The 24,003-nt window shown below is 45.8% G+C and overlaps 1 protein-coding gene across 1 annotated transcript; it reads right to left on the bottom strand.

Annotated features, from left to right (window-relative positions):
• Positions 1–1,342: 1,342 nt before the first annotated feature.
• On the bottom strand, positions 1,343–4,535 carry LOC119386337 (gonadotropin-releasing hormone receptor-like). The gene is made up of 2 exons (XM_037653659.2): positions 3,499–4,535; positions 1,343–2,873 (listed from the first exon to the last, which is right to left on the bottom strand). Exons 1-2 carry the CDS (start codon positions 4,279–4,281, stop codon positions 2,463–2,465), a joined length of 1,194 nt encoding a protein of 397 aa, XP_037509587.1. The 5' UTR covers positions 4,282–4,535; the 3' UTR covers positions 1,343–2,462.
• Between the last annotated feature and the right edge of the window lie 19,468 nt (positions 4,536–24,003).

Genomic DNA, 24,003 nt, shown 5'->3' on the forward strand with positions numbered 1-24,003 from the left:
CTGCAATGCAGTTATAAGAGTCCCTTGTGCCTTCCTTGGCTTCATTGTCTATTGGATTTAATGAATTGGGAACTAATAACTTCAGCGGTATGACGAAACATGATATCTGGGGTTTAACGTCCCAAAACCACGATATGATTATGAGAGACGCCGTAGTGGAGGGCTCCGGAAATTTCGACCACCTGGGGTTCTTTAACGTGCACCTAAATCTAAGTACACGGGCCTCAAACATTTTAGCCTCCATCGAAAATGCAGCCGCCGCGGCCGGGATTCGATCCCGCGACCTTCGGGTCAGCAGCCGAGCGCCATAACCACTAAACCACCGTGGCGGGGGTATGACGAAACAGAACCGTCATGTGCACTAGCGCGAGGGAAAAAAAATGAGAACAGTGCGGCGTCTGCGTGCTCCGCTGTTCGCATTTCCTTTCAAGGAGTTGTGACCTCGCTGGTAATAAAAAGAAACCAAAGTCATCCATGTTTAATTCAAGGACGACTCTAGCGTCTCTTTATGGGCACGAAGGTAAGAGCGCGTTGAAAAGAAATGCGAACAGTGGAGCACTAGCAAGCCGCGATGTTCACACTTCGGTTCGTCACTCCTGTACATCTACGTATACTTGTTGGATGGCGCTGCGTATGTTTCCATTCCTCCGTAATTCGCGGATTCTTTTGGCACTGCAAGCACGAGCTTTTTATTTTGCACATATTTGCGTACATGCGGCTGTTTTCCACGAGGTTAGTAAATTACAAACAATTAATGGATGTTGACGCTCGATGGTCGCTTGATCACGGTGCATATGCGTGATCACGGTAAAATATGCATGACAGTGCGCCGGTGAAGCGGCATCGCCATGTTATTACCATTTATTTGTACATATGAAATGAGATGTGATGGAAGGTGTCCCTGTTTCTCAGAGTACTAAAAATAGCTGTAGACAACAGTGTAGCGCCCCGCTCATCTAATTGCTGAAATCACTATAAAAGACAGCGAACAAAAAAAAGTTGCAGCCAGATGCGCTATGAGCGTGATCTGGTAAGTTTCACGGGCGATAATTATGTGGCTGCTGTTTCGAAACGAGGTGTGTGTGTGTGTGTGTGTGTGTGTGTGTGTGTGTGTGTGTGTGTGTGTGTGTGTGTGTGTGTGTGTGTGTGTGTGTGTGTGTGTGTGTGTGTGTGTGTGTGTGTGTGTGTGTGTGTGTGTGTGTGTGTGTGTGTGTTCTTTCCCTATCCCATACTTCTTTTCTTCATTACCCTCCTATCACACCTCCAAGAGATACTTTTATTTGGCAGCCTGCAGAGACGTGGATACTATAAACCGTGATTTTTAGTGTCATGCCTATTGTCCTTAGTGTGTCATTTCTCAGTTAAGCGATGTTCTTTTCCATTTGAATAATGTATAAACCAGGCCAGTGTGGCACACTTCGAGAAGTGGGAGGCAGGCGATGAGACCAGCTAGTTTATTTTTGCATTGACAAGTACGCAAAATGAAGCGCGCTTTCACACACGTCTCAGGGTACCAATGTTTAAAAAAATGCTTGCTGACTGACACAGTATATCATTAATAAATGTTTACTACCACGCCGGCCGCTTTACTTTACCTATGGGCCCGTCAGCTCTCAGAAATACATAGAACCTTGCGCGGCAATGGGCACTTACGTACGTAACGGTGATAACGTGGTCATGATGATATCAGCTCATATTACTACCTCTTGAGTAGTGTATTTATATGATTTCTCAAAGACAATGTCTCGATTTCCTGAAACACAACTATCCGTAATCCAGACTATGTTTACTTTCGTCATGTCGTTTTCTCGTGTTTTCTTCGGAAAGTGTTGCTGTCACTAGGCTTAGACGTGCTAGTACTTCGTAATTTGCGCTTTGCAGTACCAGCGCGGGGGTTTCATTCTGTCATACAAATATTTTCTTATTGACAGGACAGCACTGCATATCCATGTACAAATATAAGACTTCCCGTTTCACTACATTGCTTACATATTCACTTTGCTTGTCACATAGAACCGCAGTGAAGCCAGATGGAAGAAAGATACGCAAGTGACATTCAGGTAATAGAAGAAAAAATTACTGTCTGAAGACATAGCACGACAACAACGTCACAGAAATAGTCATTACTATGCGTGCCGAAAGCACCAGGAAATCTAAATAAACGTAAGTCTTTTAGAACATCGTTGGCAGTTCTTGGTCACAGTTCACACTTCGTGGTATAAAAAAAGCACCGCTTTGTGAATTATTACTGTGAACACATGCCGACTAACATGATGAACCAGCGGAAACACAGAGCTCTTTCTGACATCGCGAACTTCACATCAAGCCCGTCGTGTGTACAGCAACGCAAGTCAGACTGAGACGGATGAACGCATCACGAAGTAACACTTGATACGCAGCGATAGTCGCCCAATATCTCTGATGTAAGTATACAAACACACATACATACGCGCGACCAGCTGTCAACAGTTCGCACATCCTTTTTTTGTGGCGCGACGTTCTTCTTTGCAGTTACTAGTGCAGGGCTTTTTGGAACGACGCGTTGGTGAGGACGGGTCCACCGCGTCAGTCGACAACTGGGAACCTGGTTGCGACCGGCTGAGCAGGCGACACGTGACTGATTCAACCACAATGCGCCACACAGTCCGCCAGAAGCCACCATCTCCGGTGCCCTTGCGCACTCGTTGGAAGTACAGGAATATATACGGATTAATGGCGCTGTTCGAGGCAGATATGACGCCGAACAGTGCGACCACGTTGGCATCCAATATACCAGGGTTGCCGAAGGCCAGGATCGCCTCCTGGACCATGTACGGCACGTTGGTCACCAGGAAGGCGCCGAAAACAACTGCCGTCATCTTTAATGTCTTCACCTGAATTCGTAAAAAGAAAGTACAGCCGAATGCGTCAACTATCAATACGGGTAATAACCCCTGATGATAAAGCTATGTGTGTGTCGCTTATGAGTAGCAAAAACACAAAAGCTATAGACTTTCACTCAGGTTTAGCTAATTATTTTTTTCTTCTTACTGGAACTTCAGTGTCCAGCCATACGCAGCGGCGCCGCTAAGCGCAGATTTTCTTGGCGTGTAGAGATTTATACAACGTTATGCGCGGAAATTTATACAACGATCCTTTAGGCCTGCCTCAGTTCAGCATATTTAGGGTTGTCACCACTGCATTGGCGTGCTTCTCATACCGACCTTCATCAGATGAGACTGTTCCAGAACTTTGGCGACTAAAAAATTTAAATAATGTGACAAAATCTAAATTTGAAGAAAGAATAATTGCAGCGCTCTGCTTAGCGGATGCGCTTAACATTTACCTCGATACAACATTGCACGAATTACCGTTAATTTGTTCTCGCATCGTCTCATATGTGAGAAAGCTGAAGTGTTGCATCTCAGTATTTGCTTATTATTGTTCTAAACCTCTCAAAACGAACGATAAAAGAAAGGTTGTGGGATCACAGAGCAGCGTAAGTACTAATATACAAACCTTGGCACGGGGAAGCGACGAAGGAGTTTGGCAGCTCACCCTCCGACTGGTGGCGTTGTGCTTCCACAAAGCCCACAGTATGCCGGTGTGAAACGCTATGAGCAGCACGAGCGGGGCAACAAACACCATGAAGAAGACAAATCCCATGTAGATCTGGCGATGGTAAAGCGGAGTGCCCCGGTCGTAGAAAATTGAGGCGCAGAAGCACTTTCCCGGCGCCACCTCGACACTGTGAAAGACGTAGACATTCGGCAGTGAAGGCATGCACGCCGCGATCCAGGTGACGCCAGCCAGTCTCCATGGATCTGGACTCGGCGCGAGGGGAGTGGCGATCGCGATGTGTCTGTCCGCGGCGATGGCCACCAGCATGTAGGTCGACGAGACCAGGGCAAACGTCTGCAAGAACTTGAAGAAGCGGCAGAACGCGTCACCTGCGATCCAAATCCTACCCATCACTTCCCATACAACCTGTGACGCCATTGTTATGCAGGCCACTAGGAGGTCGGCGATCGCCAGATTGAGAAACAGCACTCTAGCCTTGGACACTCTGCGGCGGCGCTGCCTCACAAGGAGGTTGCAGCAGACGACGCTGTTGCCAACTGTCGAGACTATGATCATGGTTATAATGATGCCAATGCGGACTCTCGTGTGGTATCGAGGGCCCAAAAGTTCGTCAGGTACTAAGGATTCGGTGTCGTTTAAAAGTCCAGTCTCGTTGCCGTATTGGTCGACTTCATCTGGCAGTGTATCAAAAGACACGTTGAAGAAGTCCGGTTCAGTCATCCTGAGGTTAAAGGGTGATTGCGCCAACCAATCATGTAACGTGACGATTGATGTCCTTCTACCAAGCCCAGCCCATCGTTAGGATAGCTCGTTGGTGCTTGACCGTGATTTGAGCAGTCCCTTTGGCAATATCATTGTGTAAATATTACACAGTCGTTTTACGCTTCTTCTGCCGAGGACAGCGAATATCTTTTCTGTTGGAGAAGTATAAACGTCCAGCGTACTGCGGTCTATGTCCTGCTTGGCTCTCCATGCCCTGCAATGATGAAACAAGGCAAATGAAAATTGGGTAATTTCGCCCTTTCATATGACACATTACATTGATAGGAACATAGATGACTTCTAAGGGCTCGTTTTTCTTTATTAGACACAACATTAATGAGAACTAACAGACAATGCCAAGGAAAGTATAGGGGATGTCATTTGTAGTAATTAGAATATAAATGTGAAGAAAGTAAAGTGGATGAAACGATAACTTGCCGCCGGGCGTAAAGTCTTCCTGTAAGGAACCGGTAAGTAAGTAAGTAAGTAAGTAAGTAAGTAAGTAAGTAAGTAAGTAAGTAAGTAAGTACGTGAGTGAGTGAGTGAGTGAGTGAGTGAGTGAGTGAGTGAGTGAGTGAGTGAGTGAGTGAGTGAGTGAGTGAGTGAGTGAGTGAGTGAGTGAGTGAGTGAGTAAATAAGTAAGTAATTAAGTAAGTAAGTAAGTAAGTAAGTAAGTAAGTAACTAAGTAATAAGTAATAAGTAAGTAAGTAAGTACGTGAGTGAGTGAGTGAGTGAGTGAGTGAGTGAGTGAGTGAGTGAGTGAGTGAGTGAGTGAGTGAGTGAGTGAGTGAGTGAGTGAGTGAGTGAGTACATAAGTAAGCAAGTAAGTAAGTAATAAGTAAGTAAGTAAGTAAAGTAAGTAAGTAAGTAAGTAAGTAAAGTAAGTAAGTAAGTAAGTAAGTACGTGAGTGAGTGAGTGAGTGAGTAAGTAAGTAAGTAAGTAAGCAAAGTAAGTAAGTAAGTAAGTAAGTAAGTAATAAGTAATAAGTAAGTAAGTAAGTAAGCAAAGTAAGTAAGTAAGTAAGTAAGTAAGTAAGTAAGTAAGTAAGTAAGTAATAAGTAAGTAGGTAAGTAAGTAAGCAAAGTAAGTAAGTAAGTAATAAGTAATAAGTAAGTAAGTAAGTATGTAAGCAAAGTAAGTAAGTAAGTAAGTAAGTAAAGTAAGTAAAGTACGGGGTACATTTTAGCGCAAACTGTGAAAGAAAGCACGGGAAAAGAGTAGAGGAAAGCAGAAAGGTCGAGCGCTTAACTTCAACTGTTTATTCGAAAGGTGAGGCCAACAACAAATAACCATGTGCGCATGCGCGCGCCAGTAAGGGAAAAAAATCACACTTTCATGTCAAATAATTGCATCTCGTTTTCGAACAGACAAACAGACGTATCACTGATACAACTCGTGCCTCTCTTCTTAATATGGAACGCCTCCAATAACTCTCGCGCTAATGTGTCACTGCTCCTGCCTATTATCTGGATCTCACGGAGCAGAGGCTCACAATTGCAGGCTGCGCAACGCGCAGGCAAGTGCGCGTTTCCTTTATTCTTTAATGATAATTCATGCTCCCGTGCTCGGTCGTTGACACATCGCCCAGTTTGGCCCACATACGTCTTCCCACACGACAGCGGTATCTCATATACAACGCCCGTCGTGCATTTCACATTATTTGACATGAAAGTGTGATTTTTTCCCTTACTGGTGCGCGCATGCGCACATGGTTATTTGTTGTTGGCCTCACCTTTCGAATAAACAGTTGAAGTTAAGCGCTCGACCTTTCTGCTTTCCTCTACTATTTTCCCGTGCTTTCTTTCACAGTTTGCGCTAAAATGTACCCCATAGATTTCAACCAACTCGCCCAGCAACAAGTCTTACTTAAGTAAAGTAAGTAAGTAAGTAAAGTAAGTAGGTGTTCCTACTCAGATACACCCATAGATGGCGTAACTGTCTCGGTCGGAGGACGAAGCGGTGGCCGCACAGTGAAACGGGGAAGGGCGGCTCGAGCTTGAATAAGGCCTTAAGTTGTCGTGCAAGAAAACCGGTTCCCAGATTCAACCATAAGCGGCGTAACTGTATCGGTCGTGGTAAAAAAGTACCGCATTCCTTTTCTATTCGCCGCCCCGCGCTCTCAGCGGCTTCGCCACATGAATGGTCCAGCTCGCTCGTCTCGCTAGTGTCTCCCGGCAGCCGACGCATGGTGATTTGGGGGACGATTGTTTTTATAGCCTGAGAAAAGTGTGCAGGAAATTTATGGCATCCGGTATCGTTTTGAACTAAATCACAAACCTGTCAAGGCATTGACGAATGCCTGGGTGCTGTGCTTTTGGATGCAGCAGCCGCCGGGAATCGGGCAAAGCGCTGTTTGCTATTAACAGCGGGAATTAAATGCGAAGCTTTTCTTAGTGAACTTCTGAACGTATTAGCCACTTTAAACGTATCTATCTATCTATCTATCTATCTATCTATCTATCTATCTATCTATCTATCTATCTATCTATCTATCTATCTATCTATCTATCTATCTGTCTGTCTGTCTGTCTGTCTGTCTGTCTGTCTGTCTGTCTGTCTGTCTGTCTGTCTGTCTGTCTGTCTGTCTGTCTGTCTGTCTGTCTGTCTGTCTATCTATCTATCTATCTATCTATCTATCTATCTATCTATCTATCTATCTATCTATCTATCTATCTATCTATCTATCTATCTATCTATCTATCTATCTATCTATCTATCTATCTATCTATCTATCTATCTATCTATCTATCTATCTATCTATCTATCTATCTATCTATCTATCTATCTATCTATCTATCTATCTATCTATCTATCTATCTATCTATCTATCTATCTTGCCGCCTACGGCTTCGTGCTCTTCTGTGCCCGTGTCGGTAATGGGATGTATACGAAAATGATATAGCATAACATGACTGCATCCGCAATATAAATGACAGGCCATAACTTCAAAATGATAACATGCATGTCATGAACCGCATGATTTACACGCCACTGTATTGGTGCTTTTGTGGCCGCTTTGTTAACTTTATATATACCACAATTGGTATGGCGTGAGAAGAGTGTATGACGAACATAAGTAACTGGTCCTAACATGCAAATCATGACACGCATATCATTTACAACATGATTTACATGACATTGTCTCGGGGCTCGCGGACGTTTAATTAAATGGATATATATAGAAGCTTTCTGCGCGTTGTTCAAGCACAAAAGACGCAGGAAAAGAACACACACAAGGCGAGTGCGAACTAACTGCCACAGCTCGACACTTGCACCGCGCTGCTCAAACGCAAAAAAGGACACACGAATAGAACGCACAGGTATCCATAAGAAGAGTGTGAACTGTCACACTTGTCACTTCAACTAGTCCCTACTTTGTCTCTTCTAGCTAGCAGCTCACTACTTTCGCAAACGCGGCCGCTGCAGCGAGCAAAGTTACCTTCGTGATGTATATAGCTTCAACGCAAACCTTGCGGTGAAAGCACAAGACCTACAAAACTCCCCCTCAATAGATAATCCGTGAGCATGGTCGACCACGCTCAGCATGTCAAAGTATAAGTCGTAGGCGCACATCCCAACTCCGGTGAGACACTAGAGAGCTTTAGAATTGGGGACCCAAGAAATTTGCCAGCCGCCAGGATGCATGCGCAGAAGGCAAGCCACTCTCCGCCTCTTGCGCTCGCGTTGTCTCAAGACCCTACAGCGCCTTCCTTTGGGCGGCGAGCAAAACCTAGTGAGCCTCGACGTGTGCGCCCAAAACGCGCTTCAAGGCACCCTATCTGAATATGATTTCATGTCTTCGCGTATCTTCGCAGGATTCCGATCACGGTGTAACATATGTAGTGTGATTCTGGTTGAGCCATCTCATTTCTTCGCTCATGTGGCATGAGTCTACAAGAGCCAACGCGTTCCCACTAGCTCGCGCCACCACGGGCCACGGGACGCTCTTCTTTTTCCCTGGCCGACTGACCCACAAGTGGCGCGGCGCTACAACCCCAAAATGGAAAACAAGCGTGGGTCGTCAGCGATAAGGCACAGACACAGAGCGGGCGACGATGCAGCATGGCCCGCGTCTCGCATAATTTTAATTTCGCCACATGTGGGGCCCCATGCGTTTCATCCAAGGCTGCGTGCATTTGTATTCTGCCATCAGTACCCTAGAGAACGAATGAGGCATGGCGTAATTGTCAATAAAGAAAAAAATAGGCATGGCGTAATCGTCTGAGGCAGCGCGCTGCGGAGCGAGGGGTCGCACGGTCGAGAGCTTCAGAAATTTTCTTCTGAATTATTTTTATTTGTGACTTTTATTTTTTTACACATACATATACGGGACATGACAATTTGCATTGCGTCGCGTGACTGTATGGCGAACGTAAATGACACGTGGTAACATGAAAATAGTAACATGCATGCCATATGTACGGCACGATTTACATGCCACGCTCATGATGCGCTCGCGGCCGGTTCGCAAGCTTTATATACACCGAAATTGGTATTGTATGACGTGACTGTATGACGAACATAAATTACAGAGATGGTAACATCTCAGCAGTTTTAATATATATCCATTTATTTAAATGGCCGCGCGCGCCTCGATGCCATGTCGTGTAAATTATGTTGTACGCGACACATACGTGTCATAATGTGCACTTTAGGACCAGTTACTTATGTTCGTCATACACTCTTGTCACTCAATACCATTTGTGGTAGAGTAAAAGCCCGTTAATTTGAACTTAGGAAGAATTCGAACTAATGCCCTGGTCCCGGTCCAGACCTGTGTATTTCTATGGCGGGAAACTCCCGATAATTCGAACGCGTCGGCATCAACAGCAGTTAATTCTAGCTGGAAGCCCCTGCTTTTCATTGTTCCTTGCAAAAGTCGGCGCAAAGTGATCACAATGTGTTCCAAAACCATGCCAGACCATATTTACTAGAGATGCAAAACAACGAAACGGCAGTATTTCTTAGCAGATGAGAAATCGGGCGCTGCGCTGGAGCTCTTGGAGAAGCTGCAAATGATGCTCATGAAGTCGCGACAGAAGAAAGGCAAGCAACTGAAAATTACTGATTACTTTTGATTTTGATTGCGTTCACTCTGCCATGCAAATAAACATGTTTTGGAGCATACCTATCATGATATATTTCACATTATGGCTCACTGCTGACATGAATGCATGTCGGAGCTTGTTTCTGGCGTATCACTGACTGATCAAATAATTATGTTCGCTGTTAGAGCTCGATGAAGTTAATTTGCGAAACCACCTGCGACAAAGGCGCCTAGTTTGCGATAACGAGTCCAGAGGTGGCTTCTTTGGGTTCTGGCCGCTCTGTGTGGTACGGTGTCCGTTCATCGTGACGCCCGCCCGCTAATTCGAACTCTGCTTAATTCGAAAAATATGATAGTCCCCTTCAAGTTCGAATCAATGAGCTTTTACTATAAACTTAAAGGGACACTAAGGGCAAATAAAATGTATGTCAGAGTGAAAGCTCAATGTATGACAACGTCTAAAACGGCAATATACCGAGAAATTAAGCTACACGTATCACACGACGTGCGCCACGAGTGGGACATTTTGGAAATGATCCCGATGACGCGAGAGCAGCCGGCTACAATTAATCACTAGTAATTAAACTAGCTGCATTAAAAAAATAACCTTCCGTGCATGAAGAGACATAATAAAATGCTGCTTGTTCGTTTCTGCTTGATTCATAAAAAAAAGAACCTTTTTGGCGTTGCCATGGGGAACGGCGCGCGTGGCTCAAAGGTCCCGTTTTCGCCGAACTGCGCTTCACCCGCCGCCCGGCTTCGCTCACGCGGTCGCGTTTCAGTGGTAGTTTTGGTATCGCGTACTGCTGCGTGTGAAAGTCGCTCATGAAAGTCGCTCTGACAGAAAGTTCGACAAAATGCCGCATGCGTGTGATGTTGCCGGATGGCCGAATGGTGCACGCCGCCAGTGCACGCCGCCAGTGCACGCCGCCGCGCAGTAAAGGCGGACAACGTTGGGCACGGCAACAGTGACGTGAGAAAGACCGCTTTCAGGCGGGTGATTTGAGGTGCGCTAACGCGATGCGGACTACTAAAACGTGATTTTAATTCAAAATAAGCACTTCCTTCGCACAAAAGACGCACTACGAGGTTTCCGGACCGTTATTTCAACAATTAACGGCGACCTAATATATGCCTTTAGTGTCCCTTTAACGAAGCGGCCGCAAGAGCACCAATACAGGGGCGTGTAAATAATGCAGTTCATGACATGCATGTTGTAATTTTCATGTTATGACCTGTCACCTATATTCATCATACAGTCATGTTATATCAATTTTGGTATGCATCCCATTAAGGAAACGGGCAGGAGAGAACAAGGTCATAGGCGGATAGATAGATAGATAGATAGATAGATAGATAGATAGATAGATAGATAGATAGATAGATAGATAGATAGATAGATAGATAGATAGATAGATAGATAGATAGATAGATAGATAGATAGATAGATAGATAGATAGATAGATAGATAGATAGATAGATAGATAGATAGATAGATAATGTTCAAAGTTGCAGAAGATCTTTAATAAATGCCTCAAATTTAATAAATGCCCAAAGACGAGCGCGTAAACGCCGCGTAGTTCGCATTTCTTTATCGCGTTAGTACACGAGCGTGCGCGTGTAGGCAAATAACAACTGCCGCTATTTCTTTCTTAATAAATTGGAAAACAAGAGTATGCTTCATTCGGAGCTGAAAAAGCGCATGCAATGCGTAAAACATGCGTTACTCCGCGTAAAATCAACACCGCGCCGCCGAAACTTCAGCCGCGCTTGACCAAATATGGCGGCTGGCCGGCGGTCACAGTACTTCTCCCGTTCCAGTGACTTTAGGTTGTGGACAAAGCGGTGGCCACACATTGAAACGGGGAAGGGCGGCTCAAGTGGGAATAGGGCCTAAAGTCGTCCTGTAAAAAAATATTTCACCACCTCCCACTAAAGGGAACCATGTAGGGATGCGAAGGAGCGCATGGGTCGACGTGAAGTTCCGTTCATCACGGGCACCTTGCCCAAGGAGGTTTAACCCGATGTTAACGCGTCCTTGCATGTGGAGCACACCATGAATTCACTGTACTTGCTGTTGCTGTTATTCATCCCGAGCTCTTGTTGGAGCACGCCACGCGGGTTCTTCGCGCGTCTGCAGATGCTCTTTGCCCGACGCCATCACGCGATTTCTGAGAGATTATAAGGAGGAGAGGCCACAGCGTCTTACGCAGCTCCTTACACAGGCGGAACTACGGACAAAGCCCAGCGCTAAAGCTACTTCGCATCTAAAACCGTTTCCCAGATACGACCATAGGTGACGTAACTGTCTCGGTCGATGTTGAACAGTATGTCAGGGCCATCTGGCAACCAATCTAGCAAAGCCCTTGAAATTTCTAAGTTGATTGTGAGTGCATGCGTGGTGGCGATGTGCGGTTGTGTAAAAACATTTATGTTCAAGTAAGTAAAGTTCGTTTGGTAATTTGTGTTCTTTGTGTCGTCGTCTCTTCAATAGAGAGCTTGAGGATTGGGGACCCAAGACACTAGTTTCCCAAGCTGCGGTGGGAGGAGCAGGAGAGTTTGAGAATTGGGTCAGAAGCAAGCTGCATTGGGTCAAACGCACGGGGCGCCACACGTGGCGAAATGAAAATCATGCTAGACGCGGCCATACATGCGTCGTGGCGCGCGCTGCGTCTGCGTCGTCTCGCTGTCAACCCAAAACGCCCTGGGGACACACGCTAGTTCTCGATATTTGGGTTTTGGGACAACGCGAACGCAAGAGCCCAAGAGTGGCTTGGATTTCAGCGCATGCGCCCTGGCGGCTCGCAAATTTCTTGGGTCTTCAAGCTCCTTGGGGCCCCAGTTCTCAAACTCTCTATTTAATCGTTGTCCAGTTTGTGCAATTTAACTTTTTTAACACGAAAGTGTTTTATGCCGGGGTCCACCAAGTACTTCCGTCACGGTTATGACGTTGATAAAATGGACGCCAACGGGTGAGAAAGAAACTAAGAAAAAAGATCCGCCGCTGGGAATCGAACCCACGACCTTGCGGCCGCGACAGTAAGCGCCCGACGTTCAACCGACTAAGCCAACTTAGCAGATGGCGGACACTCCACGAACGCGCCTTATATCTTTCACACATTCTCTCTCGCACGGTGCTCTCTGTTGGCGGTGTAGGTAGGCGGGCGGAGCGGGGCGGTGCCGCCGTCTGTGAGAGGCAAAAAGAAGTAATGCGTCACAATCGACATTTACTAGCGCTTACTTCGAGATTGCGCGTGATATCGGAGGACATGGTTAAAGCGTCTCGTTACCCCCCAGGGACACTTGCCGCGCTGGCGTCGCCGAGGGAACCTAGACGCAGTTGCGTTCTTTGCCTTTCGCTAGACTTTCGCTTCGTGTTAGCCTGCGCGCCTGCGCCATCTCATAGGATTAGTGCAAGTTCCACGTGCACCAACGGGGTTTCTCCGCCGCCGACTGCTTCAATTGCGAGAGCACCGACTAACAAAACTGCTGCAATACGCGTTGCTAAAAGGGCGCGATTTCGACGGGCGAATGTCGTGCCTTGATGGAGCGAGACAGAGGCCAGAAGGACGCACGCGCTTGCGGCTCAAGCTACGAACCTCTGCCTCCCGTGTTGCTGAAGCGCAGTGTGGTAGTGCATGCATGAACACAGGCGTCGGTAACCATTACTAGTAAGCGCACACCGTGCCGCTTCTCTCCTTAATTGACGACGTTTTGAAGAAGTGCATATCGGGTACCAGTGTTGATTATGAGCTTGTTGATGTCATCTTTACGCGCGATTCACAATTCGCTGATTCCAAATATATTTTCACAACTTCAGCTACCACAACGGTTTAATCATGATCATGGGCGTTAGTCGTCGCGATGGAGACATGCCACTATGCGTCAACATGGGTGCATCGACGTCAAACGGTGCTATAGCTGCCAAACACGAATAGATATTGTACAAGCTCTCATATATCACTACACGATAAGCGCAACTTCTGTGAAGACACGTTTCACTTTCGTGTTATACCGATTCCTATGACGGAGGGATCAGCCATGTTTTTTGTCACCTTACGCTGCCATTTGCAAGAGCAAATTCGTCATATCTCATATATGGATAATTTCTGAAGGGCATTTGATCTGGCGTCAGGATTCGAGAGACACATCGATAGTGATCTCCACAGTTACTCAAATATGGACGCCGATTTAATAAATACATATTTTTTTTTCGCGGTTATGTTTCAACACATGGTGACCGTGCGGATATCTCACGAAAAAAGATGTTTTAGAAGAGTCCCGTCCCTGTAGCCCTGAACAAGATCCCAGTAGGCGAGCAAATAATGCGAGTATCATTTAGTAAAGTCACAAACCCTTTATTCCTTGTGAAGCCGCCTGTTTGAGACCCCTGATGTATATAGCATAGCCATCTACTGCATAGCAATATATAGAAATGGGACGGGAAAGGGAAGTGAAGTTCTCAGGGTTGTTCCTGGGTACGTTACATACATAATTACTATTAAGACCGTTATTTTAAAATATTCCTTAGGCAAATTGTGGTAGCGGGACGAGGCCTTTACGTTTACGTATTCCGAGCGCTCCTCGTCCACTATTCCATGGCTCCGGTTTCTCAGTTTCCAGAAATCCGCAGTTATAAGCGAACGTGGTTCTGCGGAAGCTGGTCTCCCGCCCCTGCACATGATCGTCAATCAGTGTTGCGGCTGAACCACAGCACGGAAGCACCAAGAAGGGCGACACCTTCGCGGCACACTCCCGCGTGTCTCCGATATGATAATTCGAGACACAGGCCCGCGAGCAGGAGATGAATGAGGCCGTTAGCGGCAGCTCGCTCCGGTTTATACGGAAGTGCACAGAGTTCGTCGCAAGTGTATTGTAGTGTGACACCAGGGAGAGAGAGAAAGAGAGAGATAAAGGTTAAGCGAAAGGTAGGGACGTTAGTCGTAAGATAATTATCCTTTTTGCTACCCTGCCTCAATATGCGCTCAACATTAAAGCTTGCTCTTAGAAACTTCAGCAGCTCCTTCGTCGCTTTCTGATGGAATGCTCGAACGTTCGGGCATTCGAATACTGATTGCCGGGAAAGTGGCTGGTAGCCGAGAGGTGCTAACGTTGTTGTGAGTAAGTGTCTCTGCAACAGCGCTCAGGTCACCCACTCCAGCGGCGACATTGTTTCTAACTCTGGGAATGAAATTCGCGACTTCCTGTGCTGTGACCGCAGATATTGCCACACGCGCTCCTTTCTTTCTATGCTTTATGTAAACGCCCCCTTACACGCGTTACCACTGCCTTGCTCAAACCGCGCCAGAATGTCTGGGAACGTTCCAGATTAGTTTGGCATGATCTGTCGGACTTGAGCGCCGAAATGCGAACAGCCGAGTCTTTTCTGGAACTGATGCGGCCACCAGCGATAAGGCTGGAATGTTCGATGTCGCATGTATAAATGCCGACGCATCTTAGCGCTGAGCAGTTTATCGACAGCCGACGCCCTGTTCGCCGCTATCTGTGTACAGCGTGTATTCCTGTTGTTTGACTTTCATTTCCCGGCCACAAGTTCGGCCAAATAAAGAGTTTCATCTTTAACACGCCGACTGCTGTCTTCGTCTACGTCACGACCCCGTGACAAAATAATAACTGAATTCGCCAGTTTTTTTATACGCTAACCAAAGCGTGCCAGTACGTCAAATCACTATGGTCATGCGAAGACATGTAGTCACCAACATCGGGGAAAAAAGAAAACTCGTACATTTCCATAGCTTTTCAAAACGCAAAAACACGCGAACAACGCAAGAACAACACAGGACAAGCGAACGTTTCCGTTAGAGTGTCCATATCTGTCTTGCCTTTGAGAAAAAGCTGCATATTAATGGGGCATTTAACATTAGAGTTATCGGATGCGTTACGTATTTCCTGCCAGAATTTTATTGCACGTTTGCATATTTTAGCAAACAGGGATTGGAAGTCGGAAATCTTTGCCCCCTTTTAATCAGCTTTTAATGTATTGCTGCATTACTTGAATTCTGTAAGCAAAACAGCATCACGTGATTGAACGCACCTACGGTACGTTTTGTTTTTGGCATTTGTTCTATTCCTCAAGCTGGCTGTAATTCAAGGCTTTTGCATTTCTTTGTTTCGTCTGACATTATACCGAGGGAAAACGTTTTTTCATAGCAGGCTGTAATTATGTTTAGAGAAATGCGATAGGCGTGGTCAGGATCACTTTCGACAAAAGATTTGTGTTCTATTCAGCAACAGAGTAAAAATTCTCAATATAGGCAGAGTGGATCTCGTGACAAATCTATCTGTTTAGACTCACAGAAGCAGATAACATAGTGTTCGGGACTTTTTGGTTGTAGTACCGACCATAGGTCGGCAAACTCACTCATGAGTCGACTCACTCAGACTCAGATCGAGCCGTGAGTCTGAGTCTGAATTATTCCGTGTTAATAATATTTTGGTGAGTGTGAGTCCGAGTGAGTCCGGTTGTGAGAAATTTCAGTGATTCTGAGTCCGAATGAGTCCTGTTGAGGAAAATTTCGGTGAGTCTGAGTTCGTGTGAGCACTTAGCGCAAAATATATTTCTTGAGTGAGTCTGAGTGAGCTCCGCACTTTTTTGCCGAGCTATGGCTCTATCTAAACAACTTCAGCGTTGATATCAACCTTATGCCGGCTCACGTTTATACTCCCGTCGGCTCACGCATACTTCAAAGCCCAAGAGCTCATATGCCCGCTCACTACTTATTGATCAGAGGCGTGAGTTACGGAAGGGGGGAGGGCACAGGTGACACCCTCCCCCTCCTCCCCCCCCCCCCAAAAAAAAACTCTTTCCCAGGTAGTTCTTGATAAAAATATCTCGCGTGAGTCATCTCTTTCAATAAAAATGTCCTTACTGGATAGCACCCACTGATAACTAATATCTTAACGTACGAGATCAAAGGCGCAAACAGAGCCCCATTTATGCGAGATATTGGTGTTGACAATATGGTTGAAAAAGCTAATGATGCGTTAACGGACTCATGCGTCGACTCACTCGGACTCACTCAGACTGAGATAGATCCGTGAGTGTGAGTTTGAGTGAGTCCGAGTGAGTAATATTTTGGAGAGTTTGAGTCCGAGGGAGTCCGGCTGAGAAAAATTTTAGTGAGTCTGAGTCCGAGTGAGTCCGGTTGAGGAAAATTCTGGTGAGTCTGAGTCCGAGTGACCTCTAAGGACAAAATATAATAAATGAGTAAGCCTGAGTGAGCTCCATTTTTTGCCGACCTATGGTACCGACAGACGTTATCTGTTTAAGTGAACTGTCTTGTTAATAATAATTGCTAGTTGTCTATAGTCTACCCATTGTCAGTTGGGTATTCCAGCCACGTTTCCGTACATCACTGGCTGGGCTCAGCTGCAGGGACTGAAGCGAATCAAACGACTGAGAAAACAGTACGTAGAATACAGTGAAACCAAGGAGGAAGAGGAGGGATAAGAGAAGCAAAGGCAGTGAGCGAACAGGCTGAGCAACGTGGTAATTGTTCGGAAATGCATTGACCTCGCAGACCGTTATGTGACAACGCTCACTCGTCCAGCTCAGTAGAAACATACTCGTAGGTTAGAAAGGCATGAAGAGCGGCATCAGGCTATTTACCGCTGCGATGGAACTGTACGATTCTTTACGATAATGTTCCGTCAGGAACCGCCCAAATAAAGGACAACGTATGAGAACAGTAGGAGTATATAGAAAAAGGTAGCTTACAGAACTGCATAGAATGCCGTACTTTCGTTCGCAACGGCTTAGTCTGAATGTTCACAACGTTCTGCGCGTCGATACTGCTTGACAGAAGCATGGAATAGCTAGCGACGCGATGTACAGCGAGAGAGAGAGAGCGCGCGTTTTAAATAAAAAGTAATGGCCTGTTTCACGCCGGAAAACGATGTCTTTTGTTGCTGTTGCCGAATTACACTCGACGCTTCCGGTCGTAAAATTTTTCGGCGATGCGAGAGAAACGCCATAATGCCGAATTCACGGCTCGGTCACTATGTTCCTTTATTTCCTATTTGAGAGGAGAAGGGGCAAGGAACATTTATTGGTCTCATAGCTACTAAGAGTTCAGTATACACGTTCCCTTTTGTGAGCGTCCTGATCCAGCACATTCATAATGTGCCGTAGCTTCCACCTAACTTCAAACTTTCGCGGATGTCCCCTCCAACAATCCCACTTGTCCGGACAACAGTTGTTTGAAGTTTACATTTTAGGGGCGAAGCTCCTTAAGGCGGCACCCGTTCGTCCCTCGTAGTCGTAGTCGTAGTGCGTAACCAGTCTTACGCTTTGACCTCCAAGGTGGTGCCGGTGGGAGATTTTTCCTGTGCGTTGTTGAACAATCAAAAATTCGCAGCGTTAGCTAAAAGCCGACTTCTTCTGTCTCTCATTCCCATTAGCAGCCATTCTTTACCTCCAAGGTAGTGCCTGGTGAGATTTCTCCTGTGCGTGATTAAACAATAAAAATTTTGTTCAAAACGCCGTTGATTGATGAAATAACCAACGAAAGACGCCAGATGTTTTGTAAAAGCAAAACGAAAGAACGCCAGATGTTTCTAAAGCAAAACGAAAAGACGCCAGCTGCTTAACAAAAGACGCCAGATGTTTTCTAAAGCAATGGTTTTCTAAACAATGAAAATTCACAGCGTACATGTAAAATTAAAGTGAGCTGCAAGTCGTCATAACTCATCGAACCTTTAGTATAAACGCGCCCGATCTCACGTCGGTGATGATATACTGGGCAGAATTCACGGAAGATTCACGGTTTACCGATGAACCTCCGCAGCTTCGCCCACTCATCATCATTCACTCCGTGGATATGCTGTGATTTTTTTAAAATATTCAGCTGTTTGAAAGTAACAGGCTACCACATAGGGAGCTTGTATATATGAGAAGGCGTCTCTGGAGCCATTCAAAGACTGCGAATTTATTCGTTGCTCGGTTCACGTGAACGCCAGTAACGAAATGACCGCGTTGAACGAACATACTAGCGCCGCTGCAGTGCTCTCGCGAAATTATTGGTCTCCTCGCCTACTTTCCACGACACGAAGCATTCCGACCAGTAAAGTGAAAGCGGGAAATGGTCTCGCAAAGAGGCATATGGCGTGTCACATGGTTCACAGGCTTACTGTCGTAAGGTGATGCCCTCTCGGTAAATTTGAAATGCAGTATAGTACGCCATACTTAATGTATGACGTACTGTACAAACTAGGCCCGTAGCCGGGGGGGGGGAGGGGGGGGTCAGGAGGCCTGCCCCCCCCCCCGAAAATTTGATGACACATGGTGTTTTATCGAAAATAAATCATGAAAATAGCAGTTTTTCTCAAATAGACAAGGCTTTCAGCAAGTGCCCCCCACCCCCCATCCGGAAAATTTTTCTGGCTACGGGCCTGGTACAAACTTTATCAATGTCCAGGCAACAATGGGGTTGGAAATATTTTTGCATAACTTTAAACAAAATGCACATTATATGAATTTCTTGCTGCTTCAAAGTACTGTACTTTCATTCTAGGTCCAAGTAACGAAAATGCTGTACTTAAATAGTTGACACAATTCACGACTTGGTTGCATATAGAATGAACATGATCAAAATTGCTATTGTAACCTATGGCGAGCGGAGCAGTTTAATCGACTTCTGACAATAGTGAGAATGACTTAGCTTTCACGCTTAGCACAAGCTACGAATTAATAAATAAAGGATAAAATAAGGGTGCTGGAGTACAGGGTCCCCAGAAGTTTGGCTGAAAATACCGCTGTCATCACTTCGGCTACACAGAATATTCGTAATGTAAGGTTACTAGTAAACTGTAACGAAAACACAATGCGCAAATTGGTGTTGATCGTAGTTTGCGAATCGCTAATTGAAAGATCTGGTTGGCTACCGTACTTCCGAAGGGAGAAGCGCTTCTTTTGTAACGGTTGGGGAGAATGATGTTATTGGTAAGCATAGCTGAATGTCCACTAGTGCATTTTTTGCTGTCATGCATTACTTCCAGTAACTAGCTAAAGGTGACTTCGCGACCCGATATGACAACGAATAATTGTGTTCGTTGTTTAGTGAAGAGGAATGCTCAGCGCTGCAGACACGGAGCTGGAGCTGCCTAAGCTGTTTTTGCTGTAACGCCGCCTGCGCCCGTCTTGTTCTTGCTGCTGCTGATCAGACGCACCCACCAGCCAGTGTTTGCGTTCTATTTTCGTGGAGGTGCTGGAAGAAAGAAAGAAAGAAAGAAAGAAAGAAAGAAAGAAAGAAAGAAAGAAAGAAAGAAAGAAAGAAAGAAAGAAAGAAAGAAAGAAAGAAAGAAAGAAAGAAAGAAAGAAAGAAAGAAACCAACTGAAACTTCAACAGTTATTCAACAACTATTCAAAAGTTCAAACCCTCGCCTTCGGGCGCAACACTGCCACTACCGTAGGAAAAGTACCAAACTTCGCAACTTCTCGCGAAGGTCGAAAACTCCGTCAACAACTCGATGACTAATCAAATTCCTTCCACCTGCTGAAAAAAAATACACACACACACGCAAACATTTCTCCCCGCAGGACGCCACAGAAACTCACCAGCTGAGAAGAAGTGCGAGAAGAAGGAGTAATCCGAAAGTGGAAAATCCGGGCGAAGCGCACACGGCGTGCCAGCGCTGCCGGCGCAGCATGTGCGCTTTGCGTGCGCCGGTGTTCCCGACGAAGAAGCTACCCCGACCACTCCGCCAGGGGCCGCCACTGACTTGGATCCCGCCCTCCTGACTGCTTCCCTTCCCGCCCCTGTTGCGCTCTCCCTTCACACCCTCACCTCCTCGCTCTACGCAGGTAGCAAGATGGATAGGTGGGATGGTTGGCATTGCATATTTTGTAACGGATTCCGAGCGCTGGAAAGAGGACCGACGCTGCCTTTGTCCCATATTATATGCGCTCTATGTTCTTTACAAAATATACCCTCAGGCATTTTGTCGCGAAAACTGTAACCGAGTGCCTGAAAAGTAAAAGAAACAACGTGCGAAAAGAACTTCTTATAGGATGGTAGAAGTACCGTAGCAAAACTCCTTTCTGTGAGTGTATTCTAAAAAAAAATAATAAAAATTAACAGCTCTCCGGGCCTATCCTGAGTGCGTTGAATCTCTTTTTCTTTTCAGCTTTTTTTTCTTTTTTTATATTTCTGGACAGTTGACACATGATCGAGTACTGTTATTCACGACACGTGTTCGGAGTGTGACTCGTAAACAGGCTCAATTTTAATATTGTTTATGCGTTTGTAATTTCCCAGGGAAATCAAAGCACTTGATACGGACATACGAGCGCTATGGGACGGGGACATAGACAAGAGGCACACAGGACAGGCACACAGGAGCGCCTGTCCTTTGTGCCTCTTGTCTATGTCCCCGTCCCATAGCGCTCGTATGTCCGTACCAAGTATGAACCAACTTGCCCAAACACAAGTCTTGCTAAATCAAAGCAACCGTGCAAGATTATATGAACAGAAGTTTTCAGGGAACAAATTAACTTAATCTGTGCTTAATGGAAATAAGTATAACCTGCCCTGTGTAATGCTCTGTCAAAAAGAAAATGGGGCCTCTTCCTTATTCCAGTACGTAGCTGCGCGCCGGGTAGATGCAAGAAACAATGGATGGTGCGAAATAAGAGAAGAATGTATGGCGACGTTACTTAAAATGTACGTCACGTGCATAGGCATCATGAGAAGCTTGCACGGGGCACCATTTGTATACAGAAAGCTGAGTTATAGATTTTCCATAGGTTGGTGACTCCTCGCTCCTTACTCACTGCTGTGCGGTGTTCGCTCGCTTTGGCCAGCAGAAGACAAGCACAAGAGCATCGGCATAAAGCAACAAAGTGCAAAACCGGCAAACACGTATAGGGTGGTCCGATGACTGAGAATTCCCACAAATGGAACGCCATGCAGCAAACACAATGACCTCGCCGACACAAGCCATTTTGTTACCAGAACGTCGCACGCGAATACGCGGTCGCGTTTGCTCGCGATTCTTGTTTCACCAGTGAATGATGGCCTGTCGAGCAATGCAAAGGCCCTGTCCCGGGCTACCGGGTCGCGGAAATAGCATTTGGAGCGGCGTTTTTTCCTCCCCGTGTTCGCTTGCCAGAAAAAGAGTCCCCGCTAAAGGACTTCGCGTCATTCTGCTTCAGCGGTGTGCGACACGAAACAAACTACGTCCTTTCACTAGTTAGGCGTAGGCCCCCCACCTTTAGGAATATACATTTGTCGAAGGAAGGAAAGCAGAAATAGACGGAAAGATAGGGAGGACAGGGAGACAGACCTACTGGCTACTCTTCGCTGGGGAAGGGCGTTAAGGGGAAATACAGGTAATAGAAAAGAGATGTTACAATAAAAAAAATCTTACGATGTTACGATGCCGAAGTGCAGTTCCCTCGTCGAAATTCCCGGGGCACACAAAGTGAATATGTGGCCACTTTTCTTTCTTTCTTTCTTTCTTTCTTTCTTTCTTCTTTCTTTCTTCTTTCTTTCTTTCTTTCTTTCTTTCTTTCTTTCTTTCTTTCTTTCTTTCTTTCTTTCTTTCTTTCTTTCTTTCTTTCTTTCTTTCTTTCTTTCTTTCAAATAGATGTTTGCAAGGCAATGCGAATAAGTACTGTGAGAGCAATAACGGATCGAAAGGCGTTGCAGGCACTGAATACTTTCTTCCCCGCTATATCTGACAGCGCGAAGAAGGACATAAAAACAAAAGAAAGGTGCAACAGCTCGAATCTGTACCCTATGTACTCTGTCGCACGCGATTACTCATTTCGGGAGTTCTGCTGCACAGAGCGTACATTTGTCTTCGTCATCCCTGGTAGGAAAGGAGCTTACGCATGTGGGCGGCTTCCCAGTCTGCCAGATCCTCCTGTTGCTCGCGGCATTGGAGCGTAAAGATTTCCCCATAGCAACGTCGTTGCCTCTGCTCTTGACAAACTTTACGCTTCTCCACGTGTACTGAGATAACTTTTTGTCATTTGATTGGATGAACCAAACTGAAACACTCGGTACGAGGAGGGTATTTTTTTAAAGGTCCCTTTCATTGCTAACTATTGGTCTTTACTGTACCCTCGCCCGAAGCAATGGTTCCTTCGTCGCTATAATAGTGGGCAAAACGAGGTAGAAAATGAGAAATGAACAGAACTCGTACGCTCCCGAAGCTTCCTGACTACATTCGTTAATATTGTGGCAATTAGCGAGAATCCGAGGTACTGATGTGCGTAGGACTGTAGTGTAATAATTTCTCCGTGATTAAGGTCTGTGTTGATAAGGCAATCAAATTGAGATAGATTTTATTTAAGATGGCACGTTATCTTTGCGTTAAGTTTTGCAGCTTATGACTCCATATGCAATAGTACGAATATATTTACACAAAGACGCGTTTATGTGAGTTTCTATTTGTTTTTTATGTTTTTTTTGCTTCTGCTCTCGCGCACCACTCCCCTCCCCCTCTCCTCTTCCCTATCCCCCGGAAGAAGAGACAAAATGTCAGGACTTTGGTCGCATTGATTCCTTGATCCGGTCGCGTATAACGCAACTGACATATGTGCTACAGGATGCCAGCTGGCAAAAAATAATGCCATACTCGCGGTCATGGCTACGACCGGCGCTGGCTAACACTCCCAGGCTTACTTGCACAGAAATACCCAATAAAATCTACGGAAGGACGACCGCAACCGTAGCTCAATCGGTAGAGCACCGAACTCGGCCGAAGATTGTAGGTTTGCTCCCTACCTGCCGAAAGTTGTGTTTTCGTCCACTTTAATTTTTTTTTCATTTATAACATAATTACTACACTGCAGTTAAAGACTACAAATGTTTTCCTCGATACATTCCTTGCCTTCGTTGTCTCTTGGCTTTATTATGTTGTACCTAACCAAGAAAACGAGCCCGTTATCGATTTCCCTTATTTCTATTATGCAGCTAAGCAGCGTTTTACTAAAGCCCCAGCTAAAGGCACTGCGGCTGCGATGAAATTTCTGCTGTTCCTTCATCCATCTGTTTCATATGAAACAAATTAATAATGTAACAATGTAACCATCATTCTAGCGCCCGTAGTGTGCGCTAGAATGATGGTTGTCACTTCACACTCCACGATAAAGGTGGTGAAAGTGAAGACGACCATTATAACCAGTTGTGCACAAAGTTTATTTCTTTTAACCTGGAATTTCTGGTGCGCTAGAACCAGGGCCGTAGTCAGAAATTTTTTCGGGGGCGGGGGGGGGGGGGGGGGGAGGTTCAACCATACTTTAGTATGTTCGTGCGTGCGCTTGTATGTGTGCGTGTATATACACTCAAGCAAAATTGAAAAATTCCGGGGGGGGGGGGGGCGGGTTGAACCCCCCCTCCCCTTGGCTACGTCCCTGGCTAGAGCCAAACCGCTCAAGGGCTAAACATTTCCTCTTAGATCACCGGCCACTGCAACCCAAAGCGATCCTTAAGAGAAGGGAGCTTCAATGGCGACGGCGGGGTGCGGGCCTAAGGAGCTTCTCTCCCTAACAAATAGTTTTGCAAAGTAAATTGCTCTCGCAGTTGGATGGCAGAATAAAGTTCAACAGAATCCGTTGGCGGGCTAGTTGGTGAGAATTCGAATTGCTTTTTTAGCGCAAAAACG

This window comes from Rhipicephalus sanguineus, chromosome 3 (genome assembly GCF_013339695.2).
Source record: "Rhipicephalus sanguineus isolate Rsan-2018 chromosome 3, BIME_Rsan_1.4, whole genome shotgun sequence".
Taxonomy (NCBI): domain Eukaryota; kingdom Metazoa; phylum Arthropoda; class Arachnida; order Ixodida; family Ixodidae; genus Rhipicephalus; species Rhipicephalus sanguineus.